The sequence below is a fragment of the Bombus huntii genome, chromosome 3 (assembly GCF_024542735.1).
Source record: "Bombus huntii isolate Logan2020A chromosome 3, iyBomHunt1.1, whole genome shotgun sequence".
Classification (NCBI taxonomy): domain Eukaryota; kingdom Metazoa; phylum Arthropoda; class Insecta; order Hymenoptera; family Apidae; genus Bombus; species Bombus huntii.
The window spans coordinates 13,550,288-13,567,591 of record NC_066240.1 but is presented as its reverse complement, the minus strand read 5'-3'; the positions used below and the strand labels follow the sequence as shown (position 1 = coordinate 13,567,591).

At 40.8% G+C, this 17,304-nt stretch overlaps 1 protein-coding gene across 3 annotated transcripts in view; it reads left to right on the top strand.

The window, feature by feature from the left end:
- LOC126863447 (uncharacterized) overlaps positions 1-17,304 on the top strand; it is a 135,575-nt gene that overhangs the window by 29,884 nt on the left and 88,387 nt on the right. For 2 of the 3 annotated variants that reach the window (XM_050613622.1, XM_050613623.1), the window contains 5 exons: positions 1,443-1,503; positions 3,495-3,567; positions 6,009-6,094; positions 8,031-8,172; positions 10,694-10,884. In XM_050613622.1, coding sequence (XP_050469579.1) covers positions 1,443-1,503; positions 3,495-3,567; positions 6,009-6,094; positions 8,031-8,172; positions 10,694-10,884 — 553 coding nt within the window. The remainder of the gene's footprint in view (positions 1-1,442; positions 1,504-3,494; positions 3,568-6,008; positions 6,095-8,030; positions 8,173-10,693; positions 10,885-17,304) is intronic. The other variant, XM_050613624.1, reaches the window with a different exon arrangement.

Here is a 17,304-nt window from a genome sequence, read left to right as displayed (position 1 = left end):
TTCGCAGTGTTGGCGAGGTTCTGCGCTTCTGTAAAAACGTGGCGACTTTCGAGGAACTCGACAGAGACATGGAAAAGACGATTTCGTAGAATTTCAAGCTCTCGTGGTATCCTGTGTTTTCGTGAAGATACAACGACCGTAGAAAAATTCGCCAATCCAGCAACATTTGGCGATTGCGAGCAGTCGTCGTAAAATGCCGCGCCTTCGTACAAATTCGAAGATAAAAATGTGAAAATTCGCCAAGCGAATTTCCAGAGTCTGGAGAAATTCCAGAGTTTGCTATAGACGATCCTGAAACTTTGTTCGCGTTTTGACGTCACCGAAAATCCTTCTATTCGAAGCTGGAGAAATATGAGCACATCCACTGCAAGTAGCTTCGATTCCTCCAGAGTAGACCCTTGAGGAACATGTCCAAGTTCTTCCGCAGGATGCTCCTGTGCGGATGCTCGTCTCGTTCGGGAGCCGATGGACAAACGTTCATCGTCGACGAATCCATAGTCGACGATGTACCCAAGTCCATCGAGTTTGCGACGAGCGACGAACAACCGGAGGACGTCGCGACGCACTTTGACCTGTCTACCATCAAGTTCATAGACGACGAGGAGACAGACGACGACGTGGATTTTGAAAATGGTATTTGCGTGGTTCGCGAACATAGGAATTCGTTGGTTTAGTTTTGCAATGGTTGTTAATCTTTAAGGACTATGGCTAATGAAATTTCAGCCTCGAGGGAAAATTTTATTTTAATATTTCTCGTGTTTTTATACCGTTTTAATATTATTTCGATATTATCGTGACGTTATTGTGACGATGCCATTAGTAATAAACAGACTGTGCATGTTTACGCAAATTCATATACTTATGATCGCGACAAACGACATGGAACCTAAGCAAACGTTTCTTTCTGCTGTTACAAATTATATTAGATATTATACTTTGGATGTTTTATATATTTTCGCGTATCGGATGCATCCTCGGATTGTTCATAAACAAACTGTGTATGTTTATGCAAATTCGTATTTCTCTGTTAGTGTAATACTGCGAAGAATATTATACGCGTTATATGCGCGCTTGCACTTGCATATTTTCTATTGGGTTGGCAACTAAGTGATTGCGGGTTTTGCCAGTACCACCTAATGACAAAATCCGCAATCTCTTAGTTGCCAACCCAATATAAATATACGAACATCCGCGGTTCGAGCAATGAAACGTTTTGTCGTTTTTGTTCCATTTGATCGATTTCTAAAAGAAAAATATACCATACGCTGTATCTGTGTTGTTTTCTCCGTGTCTCTGATTTGTTGCGACAATTAATCGTCGTCCGATAAACGATGCGCAATTCGGTTCAGCTGAATCGCGCGTTTATTGTTCGTGTGTTTATTTGAAAGTAGAATTGGACGAAAGGGAGGAAGATGAACTAATTGCTTTGAAATTGTTGACAGTAGTGCCGGACGAGTTCAGCTCTGGTCTGGTGCAAGAAGCTTGGGTCATCGCCATCGAAAGGTAATTAATTACTTTGTTACTTGCTATTGGGTTGGCAACTAAGCGATTTGTGACCTAATGTCGTTAGGTGGTAATGACAAAATCCGCAATCACTTAGTTGCCAACATTCGTTCAGAGAACGAAGCGACTAAGAGAAATTTGCCAAGAAAAGGTGTTGCTATAATTACTTTGCTACTTGGTATTGGATTGGCAACTAAGTGATTGCGGATTTTGTCAAAACCATCTAATGACAAAATCCGCGATCACTTAGTTGCCAACATTAGTTCAGAGAACGAAGCGACTAAGAGAAATTTGCCAAGGGAAGGTGTTGCTATATTACTTTGCTACTTGGTATTGGGTTGGCAGCTAAGTGATTGCGGTCATTACCACCAATGATAAAATTCGCAATCACTTAGTTGCCAGTATTAGTTCACAGTATGAAACAACTAAGAGAAATTTACTAACGGAAGGTGCTGCTATATTACTTTGCTACAATTACTTTGCTACTTGGTATTGGATTGGCAACTAAGTGATTGCGGATTTTGTCAAAACCATCTAATGACAAAATCCGCGATCACTTAGTTGCCAACATTAGTTCAGAGAACGAAGCGACTAAGAGAAATTTGCCAAGGGAAGGTGGTGCTGTAATTACTTTGCTACTTGGTATAGGGTTGGCAGCTAAGTGATTGCGGTCATTACCACCTAATGATAAAATCCGCAATCACTTAGTTGCCAGTATTAGTTCACAGTATGAAACAACTAAGAGAAATTTACTAACGGAAGGTGGTGCTATATTACTTTGCTACAATTACTTTGCTACTTGGTATTGGGTTGGCAACTAAGTGATTGCGGCCATTACCTCCAATGATAAAATTCGCAATCACTTAGTTGTCAGTATTAGTTCACAGTATGAAACGACTAAGAGAAATTTGCCAAAGGAAGATGCTGCTATATTACTTTGCTACTTATTATTGGGTTGGCAACTAAGTGATTGCGGATTTTATCAATACCATCTAATAGATAAAATCCGCAATCACTTAGTTGCCAACATTAGTTCAAAGAACGAAGCGACTAAGAGAAACGAAAGGTAGTGCTATATTATTTTGCTATAATTACTTTGCTACTTGGTATCGGGTTGGCAACTAAGTGGTTGCGGATTTTATCATTACCACCTAATGACAAAATCCGCAATCACTTAGTTGCCAGCATTAGTTCAAAGAACGAAGGGACTAAGAGAAATTTGCCAAGGAAAGGTGTTGCTATAATTAATTTGCTATAATTACTTTGCTATAATTACTTTGCTACTTGGTATCGGGTTGGCAACTAAGTGGTTGCGGATTTTATCAATACCATCTAATGACAAAATCCGCAATCACTTAGTTGCCAACATTAGTTCAGAGAATGAAGCGACTAAAAGAAATTTGCTAAAGGAAGATGGTGCTATATTAATTTGCTATAACTACTTTGTTACTTGGTATCGGGTTGGCAACTAAGTGGTTGCAGATTTTATCAATACCATCTAATGACAAAATCCGCAATCACTTAGTTGCCAGCATTAGTTCAAAGAACGAAGGGACTAAGAGAAATTTGCCAAGGAAAGGTGATGCTATATCATCGATTAGTGGATGCTTCTTTTTTCAATCACAACTTCATTTACATATCGATGAAATTCTCCATGAAGCTTCATTCAGCGTGAAAGAACTAGCTTGTGTGCATCACCGTGCCATTTTCTTCTCCGCCAATGTAATTCCCAACTGAATACCTTTAACGCTAATCTTTGACTTAACGTTCGAGTTTAAAATACTCTTCTGCATCGTCGTACAACGACGCGCGTTTAACGTTCATTGTTTGAAGAGCGGAATGTTGGCGTTACTCCTAACCGAAGTTCAGTGGCACTTCCTGCAACCTTCTAATTTTAGGCTATTCATCTGCGATGTGTTCTTTAATGTTCGTGCTCTCACGAACATGACGTATTCGATGACGATAATGGAACGTGCATGATTTTGTTGCAGGCGTGCGAAGGAACGATTCAAGCGGCTCACGTCTCACTGGAGGTTCCAGCCGTGCGATATTCTGGACAAAGAGGTACAGCAACTTGTCTCATTTTAACGTATTAATAGAACTTTGAGTGCGGATGAGTTCACGGTGGTATCGTAGCTTGGTCGGTGGTGCTTCTTCCGGATGTGATTGACGCAACGTTGGCCGTCGTCGACGTTCGACCACGTTCCGCTCACACCGAACAGCCACGACACTTTGGCTCCGCGGTAGATGCGCTAGCTCTTAAATTAAACTCCACGTCGATCTCTAGATCTTCCAGGACGTAGATGAGCGGCGAAAAGTTTGGAACCAGCGTGAGCTCGCACAGAGACTACAAGTTCCAATAAGAAGACAGACTGAAAAGAGCGAAGGATGAACGCGATTATGAATGCAGAATAAGCAGTTTATTCAGAAGAGTAGACTGTGGACTTTATTTTAGCGCGCAAAAACTCATTACACAACATCCGTCTAACGTAAGAAGATATTCGTAGCAAAGCGTCTCGATTAGCTTGTAATGTTCTTCTTTAATTACGTTTGTGGAAATGCGACAAGTCTGATGTATATCTAGATACATCCACGTAGACACAGATGTACAGATAGATAGAATTAATGATATTCATCGTTACACGTAAGGAAATTAGGAAAATCTGTCTATACATATATTTCATTCTCATAATTATATTAGGAACATAAACGCGCTCAAATACCCGCAGTCTGCGTCTAACATTATATTTGTAAATGCGAATGTTCGAATATTTTCGTCAGCCACGTTTCGAGAGATCGCGAAGCCCAGCGACGAGTTAATTCGTCCATCCTGGTTAACGGATTAATCATCTTCTTTCTCTCTCTTTCTCTCCTGTTTGCCGCAATAAAACCAAAAGAAATAGGTCGAAAGATAATGGGGGGTTGGGTTGGAGAAGCGATCGCGTGGATAAATGGTTAATCGATGGCGGCTCGATTAGAGCCAATTCCTGTGCCCATGCACGATGAGCATCGCCGAGATAAAGTGGCCGATCGCCTGGTTGTCTCCATTGTATTCAAACAATTAGTTCCTATTCCATTCGCGTGTTCCTTTGGCATCTATCGGACATTCTAATCAGTGACGTATTCGCCAACCAACGACGTTCACTATGATTTAAATAATCCATTGAAATAACTCTGAAACGAACGGGCCGACTGACAGGGAAAATCGTGACAGCGGTTGCTCGTAATATGCGGAATGCAAAAGTAAACGAGCGCAGTGAGCGGTGGCCACGCGATCATGCGCGTCCTTGGTTCGATGCAGCTCGTGTATGTACGTTGCTGTACCCGCGCGTGTTCCACAGGTTGCGACCCCGAAACCGTTGTCACGGTTTTCCTTCTTTTTCCCTCGTTTCTAAATTATCTGCGCAGGCTGACGAAACTATTCGAATACTCGCGGAGAGACCTTGTGTGCGAATGTAACGCTTTCGAATGAAATTCTTTGATTCGTTTGACGCCCCTGGTCCTTGTCTCGGGCAAGCAAAAAGTTTCTTTTGTTTCATAAGTGAAATAATATTATAGATGCGCAACATTTTTTATTTTCTGTTATTTTATGGATCGTTCTGTGAATCCATTTTGTAGAAACAGAATAAAATGGGTCGTAGGTAATTCAATAAAATAACGAGAAAACACGTTGCGCATCTACCGCTTTCTTATAAAACGAAAGGAATAATAAGAATAATTAAGTTAGGATCCCTTGGTATAAATGAGTGGTATAAAAGAGTAATAATTGCAGGTGGATGAAAATGTGACTCTGGTTCGATGTTGGGACGTTTATGCGTTTGTAGCCGCGACCAAAGGCTCTTACCGCCTTGTTCAAGCCAGAACAGCGACTATCTGCAACTTTCGCTTAAATCAAGTCATTACTGCCGGTTGGCAGAAGAGTTAGCTGTTCATCTTTATGCATATTAAACGAGAAGATCGTGTCTGCATCGAAACTGAAGATACACGCGATAGTTGATATCTCGGATGGTATATTAAACGGATGTCGAGGTTGTCGAATACTAAAACTCGTTTCTCTCAAAACCACCGTTTCACCAGATTACGCTTATTTGAATTAACACGACGGTACATAGATTTTATCTAAGCTCGTCGCGCGATACGTCAAGTTGTGTAGAATATTAAAAGCGATGTTCTTATAGACACAATATTCCTATGTTTAACTGACGTTTATAAACATTGGTAAAAAAATTCAAAATTGCACCAACGTCCTACAAAATGCTCCACTTGTACATTTGTACAAAATCTGCTCATCGAATGGATTGTTTCTGGTTCCAATAAAAGCGTGACGAGAGAGAGAAAGAGGGAGAGAGTGAGAGAGAGAGAGAGAGAGAGAGAATTGGGGGAGTAGAGGAAAATGAATGCATCGATAGGGAAGCGTCGTTGGGAATTCTTTTGTTTTCGCGAGGAACAGCGGTCGTCCGGTAGAGGCAAACCAGCTGATTGTTCGATGTTTGCTGTGTGTGCAGATCAACGAGGCAGTCGCGTCCACGAGCGGGGACAGCGCGAGCAAAAATGTGACGGGCAACCAAATTACCGTGACGCTTGTCGACAAGTAAGTGGCATTTCATTCTTGCCGTTTCTCTTCCATCCGTTATTCCATCGTTAATCGTTTCCATTCTTTGTTCCCAGTTTCTATCGTTCTCCCTGCCTCTTCTAACGTCCTCGTCGTTTTTTCTTTCTCTTTCTTGCACGCCTGGATTTCACGAGCATCTAAAACATCGTGCAGCGTAGACAATCGAGACGTAACAGCGTACAACGGCGTTTTTATTCGGGACGGAAGCTTAACGGTTTCGATCGGACGAGAAATCGACGAGGTCGACAGTCGGCGGACGCACGGTCGAGTGTTAAACCTGAAAGTTTGCCAAAAATACTAATTTTCCATCTTGTTCGACTCGTTTAGCGCGGATGTCACCACGGTGATGTTATCCTGATTGTTTCCGGAGATGGCTGGCGCTATCGACCTTCTCAACGCGTTAAGAAGAACATAATTTCACTTGCCCACGCAAGATTTTCGCTTGGCCGTGTAACTTTCGACGAACGACCGCGCAACTTCGTCCAGTCAACGCGTCAGTCTGTGATTTCTGTGAACGCGTATTCGGCCGTTTAACGAACGAACGATATCGACGTTCCGACGAACTCAGTGAACAACCACGCGCATCGGCGCAGCGATTTTCGCTCAGCGTCCTGCACGAGGTCACAGGTGTGCTGGAAAAATTTCTGACTCTCAACTGGTATCGTTGGATCACCAGGAACCACGACGATCAAGTTATTCCACCTGTTAGCTGTTTCTCACGAGTATACTCGTCGCGAAGAAATGGCGATATTTTGCGTTACGACGAGCCCTGTCGCCGATGAAATTCAAAAATTGAAGCGGTCGTTTCGTCACAATTTAATTCTACGTTGTAACAGTTACACGTACTCTGCGTTTCACGAGTATACTCGTCGTCGTTTACTTTTCGCCACACATTTTAAGTACAGTAAGCTTCTCAAAGTCTCCAAGCAGAAGTTTTCGTTTAATTTTATATCTACTGATCTCTGTCAAATCTCTGTCAGGGAACATAAAACACACGATAAAACTGAACATCCTGAATTTGAGTAATCGAGCACAGGTCGCTGTAGTCATCCGTGATCCAACAATGTACCATTTATCTAAGAATTTGAGAATTGAAACGTAAAATACCCAACTATTTGATCAGGTGTACCGACCTCTTTTCCCTTAGATCGTCAAACAAGGAATTGACAGTAGCTAAAACAATAGCCATAAGCGACTTGCCTCGAACGTGTACCAAATATTTCTTATATTGGGTGGTAACTAAGTGATTGCGGATTTTGTCATTACCACCCAATGGGAAAATCCGCAGTCGCTTAGTTGCCAACTCGGTATAATCAAATATGTACACGTACGAATTTTTATCAGCCTGTGCGTTACGGTTCTCTGGGATATCTCGCTCGTCAGAACGTCAGCTCGTCCGAACACGCATCCACGTGAATTTTGTATATTGTGCGAGCCGCGATAGATGGAAACACGCTACGGTACAACGTTTAACTTCCGTAAGGTACCGTATCGTATTTGCGCGCTTCTTTCTGCGACCGCATTTGCATCTGTTAATCCGCGCGATTTATCTTCTCTTAATCGCGTTGAATTAAATTCATCGATTCATCGTCACGGTGTCAACGTGTTGGCCGTGTTCGAGTGCTTTGATTTGTTAAACTAACCGAGCAGATGGTCGAAAAAGACGCTCGACTTTTTTATCAGCAGATACGCTCGACCGTGGCGACGTGCAATGTAACGCGAAATGTGAAAACTCGCGGCACACCGCGATGGGAAGTACAATTACAAGCCGGATACGTGAAATTGCGATTGGCGTGATTGATATCCCATTGCGATGCAACCGCGCGTACCATCGCTGTTCTCCTAGCGAGGGGCATTAGTGTGTCGGAAGTTGATTCCTCGCGCGATCTCATGTGCCTTGGTGTTTCTGTCGTAGGGAACAGATCACGAACGTCTTCACTCCTAAGCTAAGCAACGGTACCATACCTAAGGGCATAGTGAAAGAGACGAAAGAAGCGAAGGAAGGGAAGGACGCGGCCGAGAAACAGCAGACCTGTCCAGAAGAAACGAAGCTTTTAGTGAGTGCAATGAAATACGTTCTTTTCTTTCAATTTCTCTGGCAAACAGAAAGATAGGAATGCTTTAGGATAGGAATTTTCTAGACAGAGTTAAGCTAGGGTTTACCAAACGTAATTCTACTTGTAGACGTTCGCTGTTATTCGGAAGAAATCAAACTTTGTAGCGAGAAAAGGCTTCTTCGGCCGATCCTTTCTTACAAGTGGAAAGGGAAAGTTTTTGTAATAGGAAGTTTTTTTTGCCTAGAGTCAAAGTAAACTTGCTAAAGGGATCTACAGATGTACACGGATATCTACAGGTGGATATTCGTGGATATTTAACTCTTATTTGGAAGAAAACAAACTTTTAACGAGTGGAACAAGATACGTTCTTCTTTCCAATTTCTACTGGATATAGAAAAATAGACATTTTTTAGAATAGCAAGTTCTTAGATACAGTTAGAATGGATGAGTTATTAAACACGGTTGTACTTGTAGATGTTTATTCCTATTTGGGAGAAACCAAACTTTTGGCGACTGCAACTTCCCTCTCAGTCTCTTCTAAAAGTAGAAACAAAAATGTTTTAGAAGAGAAATTTTCTAGGTAGAGTCGAGCCAGGATTACTAGATGCTCTTGCTGGGAAGAAATCAAACTTCCAGCTAGTGGAAGATATATTCCTATTTGGGAGAAACCAAACTTTTGGCGACTGCAACTTCCCTCTCAGTCTCTTCTAAAAGTAGAAACAAAAATGTTTTAGCAGAAAAATTTTCTAGGTAGAGTCGAGCCAGGATTACTAGATGCAGATCTGCTCGTAGATGCTCTTGCTGGGAAGAAATCAAACTTCCAGCTAGTGGAAGATATATTCCTATTTGGGAGAAACCAAACTTTTGGCGACTGCAACTTCCCTCTCAGTCTCTGCTAGAAGTAGAAACAAAAATGTTCTTGAAGAGAAATTTTCTAGGTAGAGTCGAGCCAGGATTACTAGATGCTCTTGCTGGGAAGAAATCAAACTTTCAGCTAGTGGAAGATATATTCCTATTTGGGAGAAACCAAACTTTTGGTGACTGCAACTTCCCTCTCAGTCTCTGCTAGAAATAGAAACAAAAATGTTTTAGCAGAAAAATTTTCTAGCTAGAGTCGAGCCAGGATTACTAGATGCAGATCAGCTTGTAGATGCTCTTGTTGGGAAGAAATCAAACTTCCAGCTAGTGGAAGATATATTCCTATTTGGGAGAAACCAAACTTTTGGCGACTGCAACTTCCCTCTCAGTCTCTGCTAGAAGTAGAAACAAAAATGTTCTTGAAGAGAAATTTTCTAGGTAGAGTCGAGCCAGGATTACTAGATGCTCTTGCTGGGAAGAAATCAAACTTTCAGCTAGTGGAAGATATATTCCTATTTGGGAGAAACCAAACTTTTGGCGACTGTAACTTCCCTCTCAGTCTCTTCTAAAAGTAGAAACAAAAATGTTCTTGAAGAGAAATTTTCTAGGTAGAGTCGAGCCAGGATTACTAGATGCAGATCTGCTTGTAGATATCGACTCTTGCTGGGAAGAAATCAAAGTCCCAGCGAGTGGAAGATACGCGTTTCTTTTTGAAATAGAAATTTTGTATTAGGATTACATTGACGCAATCTCGCGCATTTACAGAAATTAAAGTTTTAGCGAGTAGAGCAAAATGAAAATTGAAGGAAATATGGTCGCGATTATGAGGAAATAGCAAGTGTCGGAGGACAGCTGCGACAGGATCGATGTTTTTAATATTCTTGAAAGTAACTGGTAGTTAGCTTCTATTTTTATAACTCGCGGGTAAAAATGATTTCTCCTTCATGATGCTTATGTAAACACGTCCGTGCGATTGGTTAAGTGTGAGGTAAACATTTCCCGGAATTGTAATTCACCATCCGCCATTCGTTTCTGCATAATTAATCGTGGGCAACGTTGTTGAAGAATTCCGTGAAAATTAACCAAAATATCCTTGTTTCTTTGCTATGGAACGCGAGCTTTCCTGCTCTCCATTCTTATTCAAATTATATATTATTATATGAAATTATATAAATTATATACAAATTATTGAAATTATTCTAACTATTTCCTTTTACAGGGAATATATCAGGAACTTGATACAACGATGGTTCTATGTGTACGATGAACGTAATTATAATTTTAGTCGCTGGTGACGAGCTAATTACGATAAAACATGTATCGAAAATTTGGGAAATGCGCATATGAAAATTGTGAAATATAAAATTACAAGGTAACACGGTCGAGCTACCAATAAAATGTTTAAAAATGTTCCATATAACGCATACAGTGTGGACGTTGAAAGTAATACGGTATAGTTGCTCACTTATATGCCAAAATTCATTTTATAATATATGAAACGTACGATACAAATGTAAAAAGTAATACAGAGTAGAGTTTCTCGTAATGTTCCCAAGTTTTCCATATAACGCGTACAACGTGGACATAGAAGCTTCGCGTGATAAACGTTTAAACACATCGGCGAGTTATTTCGACATGGTGAGACGATGATTCATATTTTCAGACACCGGTGCAAGGCGGAAGAGTCGGTGAACGACGTGCCAGCAGTCCTTTCCAAAATGGTCAGACAGAAGTCCTGATCGGGGAGCTGGAGGGCGGCCCAAGGTCGCCGAGGGGATCCACGTCTTCGGCGGTGAACGACGCCAATTTCCTCAATACACCGGATGAACGTGACGATCAGAAGCCCATTTACAGGCGAGTACTAAAATTCAGCATCGATCCGTGCATGCTTTTGCTTCTTTTTAAATATATCCTCTGTGCGCCATCCCCCTAGTCGATATATTTTCGTTTATATCGAATCTCTAGCCTGAACGATCCTGTAACGTCAAAGATATTCACGCCTGTCGTACGTTGTTACACAGCTGGTTAGCGAAACATCGCATCAAGCAAGATGTTTATACGCTGACTCATTTTTAATAAGTCGTTCCTGCGTAATTAACCGATGCATCGTTAATAACGAATGGACTGCGGATGTTTGTGCTTTTATGAAAGATCGTAAACTGTACAGAATATGCATAATATACAGATATATATATATGATGCTGAGAGTATAATACTTACTTAAAAAATTACTTGAAATTGGTAATTGTTTGCATATGTGAGTATTAGTAACTTTTACATTAAAGATCTTCTATCATGTTGGTAAGAGTCATTAATCATAGAATATAAAAACGGTTCCACTTATAAGATAAAAGATAAGAGATTAAAGATAAGAGTAGCTATCTAAATATGTATTTTAATTGGAAATCAATCTCTGTGTATGTATGATTCCGCTTTTTTAATTGTACCCATAATGTAATTAATTATACCCATGTAAATTCGCATGAACATCCGTATTCCAACAGTAAATATCGCAAACCCTGGAAACACCAGAAACGTGGCGTACTTACAAAGCAACACCGTACACGTGTAAAATGAAACATATAGAAGATATGACACTCTATCTAAAGAATATTATATTTTCCTACGAATTATCAGAAGAGAGATCAGTTCCTACGAATAATGGTCCTCTTTCAATTTAAAATTCGAACAAAATGTTAAAACGTTAAGAGCATCTGATGCTATTAACAATGTGTGTGTAGAAGCACGACGAAGGGATCTGTCAGTGTGCAAAACCGAAATCAGTGACCCGGAGATGTCGCACCAGTCTTCTCCTAAAATGTCTTCGTATCAGCCTTGCGCTCCTAGATAGCGTATTCGTTGATGTAGCTATAATTGTATATTCTACGATGTACAATTATTTGAACAGGGTAACATTTACACAGAAGTCGGTAATCTCTGCTATGCCAACGATTAGCTACGCTAACAAGCGTTGATGTAACGTCGTAGGCTCTGGTACACTCGAATTCCGACAAATAATAAATTAGTCAGAATATTGAAAACCGAATATTTACAGTTACAGAAATATCTGGCCGCCTGACCAATCTATAGTCAATTTTTATAATTGTTGATATAATTGTTTTGTACTGTTCAAGGACTATCGCTCTTATGCAGGCGAACAATATACGTACGTCGTATTTTTTTTTTATTTATTTATTTACATTTTACAATTTGTCCAGTAGGACATTTGGTAAAATATTATAGCTTAGTGATATAGTAATATAACATGTGGATGACTACCCCCAGTGGGATACCATCTTCGAATTTGATTGATTTATTTCTTTAGTGTGGTGAGTGTTTGTATGTTAGGTTATGTCCTTTGTGAGATCTGTTGGATGTTTCCTTTTTAGTCTTCTTTTTATACGTACGTCGTATAATCACGGATGAGGCAACTACGAGCTCGACTAAGCTTATGAAGATGCACGATTCACAGTTACTACAATAGCGATTCGTGTCTATCTAACAACGTGATACGTACTTAAATGTGCCGTTCGTATTCTGCCAACAACAAGTACATACGTACACATTTGCAGTCAGCGGACTCCATTGAATTTGGTGCAGAGTTTCTCGGTGCCCTTTAATTTTATAGGTTACCTTCGTTTCCGCGAACGTTTCGCGCGAGCAAGAAATAATCGTCGGTGGGCGTATACAATATCGTTCAAAAGTCTCAGTCCTATTTTTAATATCACTTTGATATTTGATCTATAACGCGAACTTTAAATTACATCCGCTCTTTAATAAAATCGTTGATACATCTATAGTATATATTTCTCTTATCGTATACGGTAAGAAGTGAAACGAATTATCACAAAATCATCGTACTTCGATTTTGGAGAAAAAACAATGTTACGAAGTTTGTAGAAATTGAAGTATTTGATGTGTATATATAGATATAACTATATGGAATTACTATATTAAATTATTTATTTGATAACAACGATCGTATCTGTATAATATAATACAACAAGTACTCGTACAGAATTATATATAATAATATAATTGTACATATGTTGAACATGTAAATACAATATATTATATGTATATATTTCGCGAGCCAGTGTACATACGTTAAAGTTTTATCGCATAAAATGATATTCTAGCGAAAGTGTCTCTCGCAGTTGCCTGCAAGTCGCGTGAAATCGAATGCACCTACGCAGCTGTTACCCTGCCAGCACACGGTTATTCACCAGGTGACTGTTAGATGTCGCGGTGAACGTGTTCGTGAGCAACGTAGCACCAGGAATCTCCGTTATCGGAAGAAACCAGACGCCAGTTGCATGAGGCAGAATGCAGAGCCGTTCTACCGTGATCCGGCTCGCTTTAATGGAATCTTGAAAGCGTGGAATCACAAGTAGAAGCGAATGCTCACAGGGAGACACGAATTCATTTTCTGACCCGTGCAAATCATTCAGCGACTCTGCAATTATAATGCAGTAAAAGTTAATAGCGCTAGCGGAATAACGTATAATGCAACATCGACGCCCATTTCATTGGCGTTGACTTTACGAAGCTCTGAAAGATCAAAGAACCCGCTACGTTCTTATACAGTTGAACGAATGAATATTCAGTTCAATCCATTGACACACGTTGAGCATCGAGCGAATTTTATATATTTTGCTCTGGTCGTGAGAGTCAGTGGCGCGAGAAGAATTTTTATAATGTAAAAGAAAAATGTAGTTTGTCCGTTGGTGCAGAATATTTGACTTTCCTTAAATTTCATTCGATCCAGATGAAAGAAGAGATAGATAGTAACAAGAACAGAATGCTGATCAAATTCTTGAAATCTCTTCTCGTAATTGCAATGTAAAGAATATATCAGAGTAATAAGTACGTTATAGGAGCTGTTTACATAAATCAGAGATACAAGGGGAATTTCTATGATTCCAAAAAGCCAGTTCATCGTATCTATACGATGCACTTAACTTTCTCTGAATTTCATAAAACTGTAGGATTTAGATGAGAGAAGAGATAGTAAAAAAAGGAAAAAAAGAAGAGATACCGAGCAAATTCTTGATATCCCTCTTGGTAATTGCAATGCAAAGAATTTATTACAATGGTAAATACGCTGTACAAGTTTCTTGCATAGATCACAGATACAAGAAGAATTTCTACAATTTCAAGAAGATAGTTCATCGTATCTATACAAAGCGCTTAACTTTCTCCGAATTTCATAAAAATCCTAAGATCTAGATGAAAGAGCAGGTAAGTGGTACAGAGCATGAAAATATTATCGATCCTTTCGTTCTCGAAATTTCACCTTTTGCAGTGCCTGTCCGATAGAATTCAATGATATAAATTGACAAAAAAAAAAAAAAAAAAAAAAATAGAAAGGCACATTACTAAATCGAAATATCAAGACAATTCAGATCCTAAACGGTTTAACCTGCAATTTCACTGTGGAACAGTTGCCTCCACCGAATTTAGAATCGATTTCCGCCGATTAAAGAGAGAGATGGCTGGAGGGAGTTTGTACTTAGGTGGCACGTTCGTTTCTGGGTTGCTTTTTCGGAAACGAGCTCGCAACTTTTAATTGAACGCGTATCTCTGCGACTTTGTGGTCCGTAGAGCACGAAGGTAATTAATTTGTAGAAAGCGGGACCAATGGAGCCGAGTAGAGGTTAGGCAGCACACGTCGAGCGGAATAGACGAGGTCCACTGTAATCTCCGACGTGGCTCGAGCATCGGCCAAGTGGATTCCTATCTCTCTTTCCCTCTCTCTTTCTCTCTTTCTCTTCTCGTAGTCACTTCGCCGGTATTTCACGCTCGTGACACACCCACCGCTAGGTTGGTGTAAGTGCAGCCTAAACAATGCGTTTTCCAGACCTCGCGATGCAGCGCCTCCTTCTATCCCAGCGTTGCCCAACCTGTCCACGTTGCGCCATGGAATCTTTGTCATTTTCGAGACGTAATCCTGCGTTATCTTTTGCAAATACAAGGGCGAGCCGTAATACGTTGCACGGACGAGGTTAGGCAGATTCTGTGACTCGAGAGTAGCAAAACCACGTTGGGGACTTGGCTCGGTGAAAATCGACGTTGAAAAGTTGTCGGTTACGCGTCTGCTCGTTCCACTAATTCTCGATTAGACTGGAATGGACAACTGGCGGAAGGTTATTCTACGTGCGAAAATAAGTTGGGTAAAATGGGATTTTTGCGCCCAAGGCATTGTTTCGAAGAAGTTTGAACGAGTTTGGTGAAGAAGTAGCGTCGTCTCGTAGAACGTTTAAATTTGTTTAGATTTGGATAGTCGTCGAATTTTTTCCCTTTTTTCTATCTAATTTCTGTTTTCGTACACGGTTTTATCGTACAGTGGTTGATAATATTTCAAACGGTAGGCCGAGTTTTTCTTCGAGAAGTTTACGAAGTGGCGACTGAGACGCGCAACGTTGGGAAACGCTGCTTCGTTGCCTTTGGATTCCTCCCTTCTTCGTTCCTTTTCTCTTCCCTACGTCGTCTCTTCCCTCGCCTTTTCTTCCTGTCGTTGTCTTCTTGCGACCGAACGGTAGAAACGAATGGCACATCATCGCAAACACGAAGAAACTGTTCGCCCCGCTCTTTGCTTATGACCATGTTGTACTCGGCAAAGTATGATGTCACAAGTACAGTTCCCATTAGAAGGTCGAGATAACGGTCGAGATAACGAACCATTCCTTAATTCACGAATTTCCATCGTTTCCATTCACGCGTTTATTTACAGTCGATAACCAGCCAGATAGTCGCGATAAAGAGGAAACCGAAGAGGCAAGAAGTAAGAACGCGAACGGAATCTCGGGACACTGTCGTTGACGATAACCGCGGATATTTGTGATAATAATCGCAATTCGTGCAATGTTCAAAAATTAATAAATCAATTTTTATAAATTTGTAAGTTAAAAATTCGTCAAATTTGTTTCAAATCCGACAGGCTGAAACGAAACTAATAAATCTGCGAGATACAGAAACACGAGCAACTTGTCACGTTTCTCTATATCTTGAAAGATGGACAGGAAGGTGAAGCACGGTGCTGTTTTCTTTTCCATTATCGACTGGTTTGTAATTTATTCTTTCTTTTCGACTCATGAATAACGAAATTACACTACAGTCTCCATCTCGCGCAATTCGATTTAATCTGCTTAGTTGTTATCCCATATCAACCGCCGTGTAACGCCGCCGTAAGTTTGCTCGAAACGGCAAAGAAAGAAAAGAAGACGCAAGAAACTTGAAATTTGAAAAATACCAAAAACGCTGGATTACGTCGCTTCGTAATTGCGTCAGCGGATCCCATTATGTGCTATTCGATGTAAGGTGTTCAATCGTCGATCCGTAACAGTCCGTAAAACGTTCGTTCCACTCAAAAGGTAAAACGCACGGGCAACTTAAAAGTCGAATAATAGCAAGAGATGCTATGATACGTCGTCCGATCCAAGGAGGGCAGCAGAAGCCCGAAGCTTAAAGCGATAATGAAAGAATCGAGTGGCTCTGTCGGTTATTGCGAACAAACGAGGAAAAAGGTGGGCCGTATTCGGCCGGCGAGACGTCAACATCCGTCCGGTTGATAAATGAGAGATTTCGAAACAGGAAATTCGTCGCGCGGAAACAAGGGCTGCCATCTGTAGGGCTTTCAAAGGGTTTTAGCCGAGAAAACGAACGCGCGAGCCAGTTTCCGTCCGCGACAGAAGAACTGGAACAGGCGCAGGTTAAATGGCGTGATCTATATCGAAAATCGGGCTTATATAACACGGACTAGGGGAGAGGAGAGAAAAAATTGTGATCCAGTGGCTCAGTCCTCGGGGACGACCTTTAAAACCGATGGCTCGTGTCGACACGTTCAGCCAGAGAGACGAAATCACTGGTTTCCAGCCATTCACGTTGTATTCTCGTGTAAAAGTGACCCGTGATGTCCATGGGCGCATTCATTCGCACCTATATCTGTATCGTATAAAGTCTATGAATAACTGGAAGGTAATTTGCTTCGAGGAGAACGCCATCTTCCTTTTCCTTTCGATCTTGCGAGCAAAACCACTAGCACGAAAAATAATAATTTTCATTCGCGAGCAGAACTTCCCTCCGTGAACTGTTACAATTCTCTAAGCTGTTCCATTGTGTTGCTACAGCGTTCGGACGATTGTTCGTATCTTGTTACGTTGTTCGTTATAAGCTGCCGCTTGCTTGAATATCGCCATGCGTATACCCATAAGAATCTAAATATTAGGTTGGCAACTATGTGATTGCGGACTTTGCCAATAGATGGTATTGACA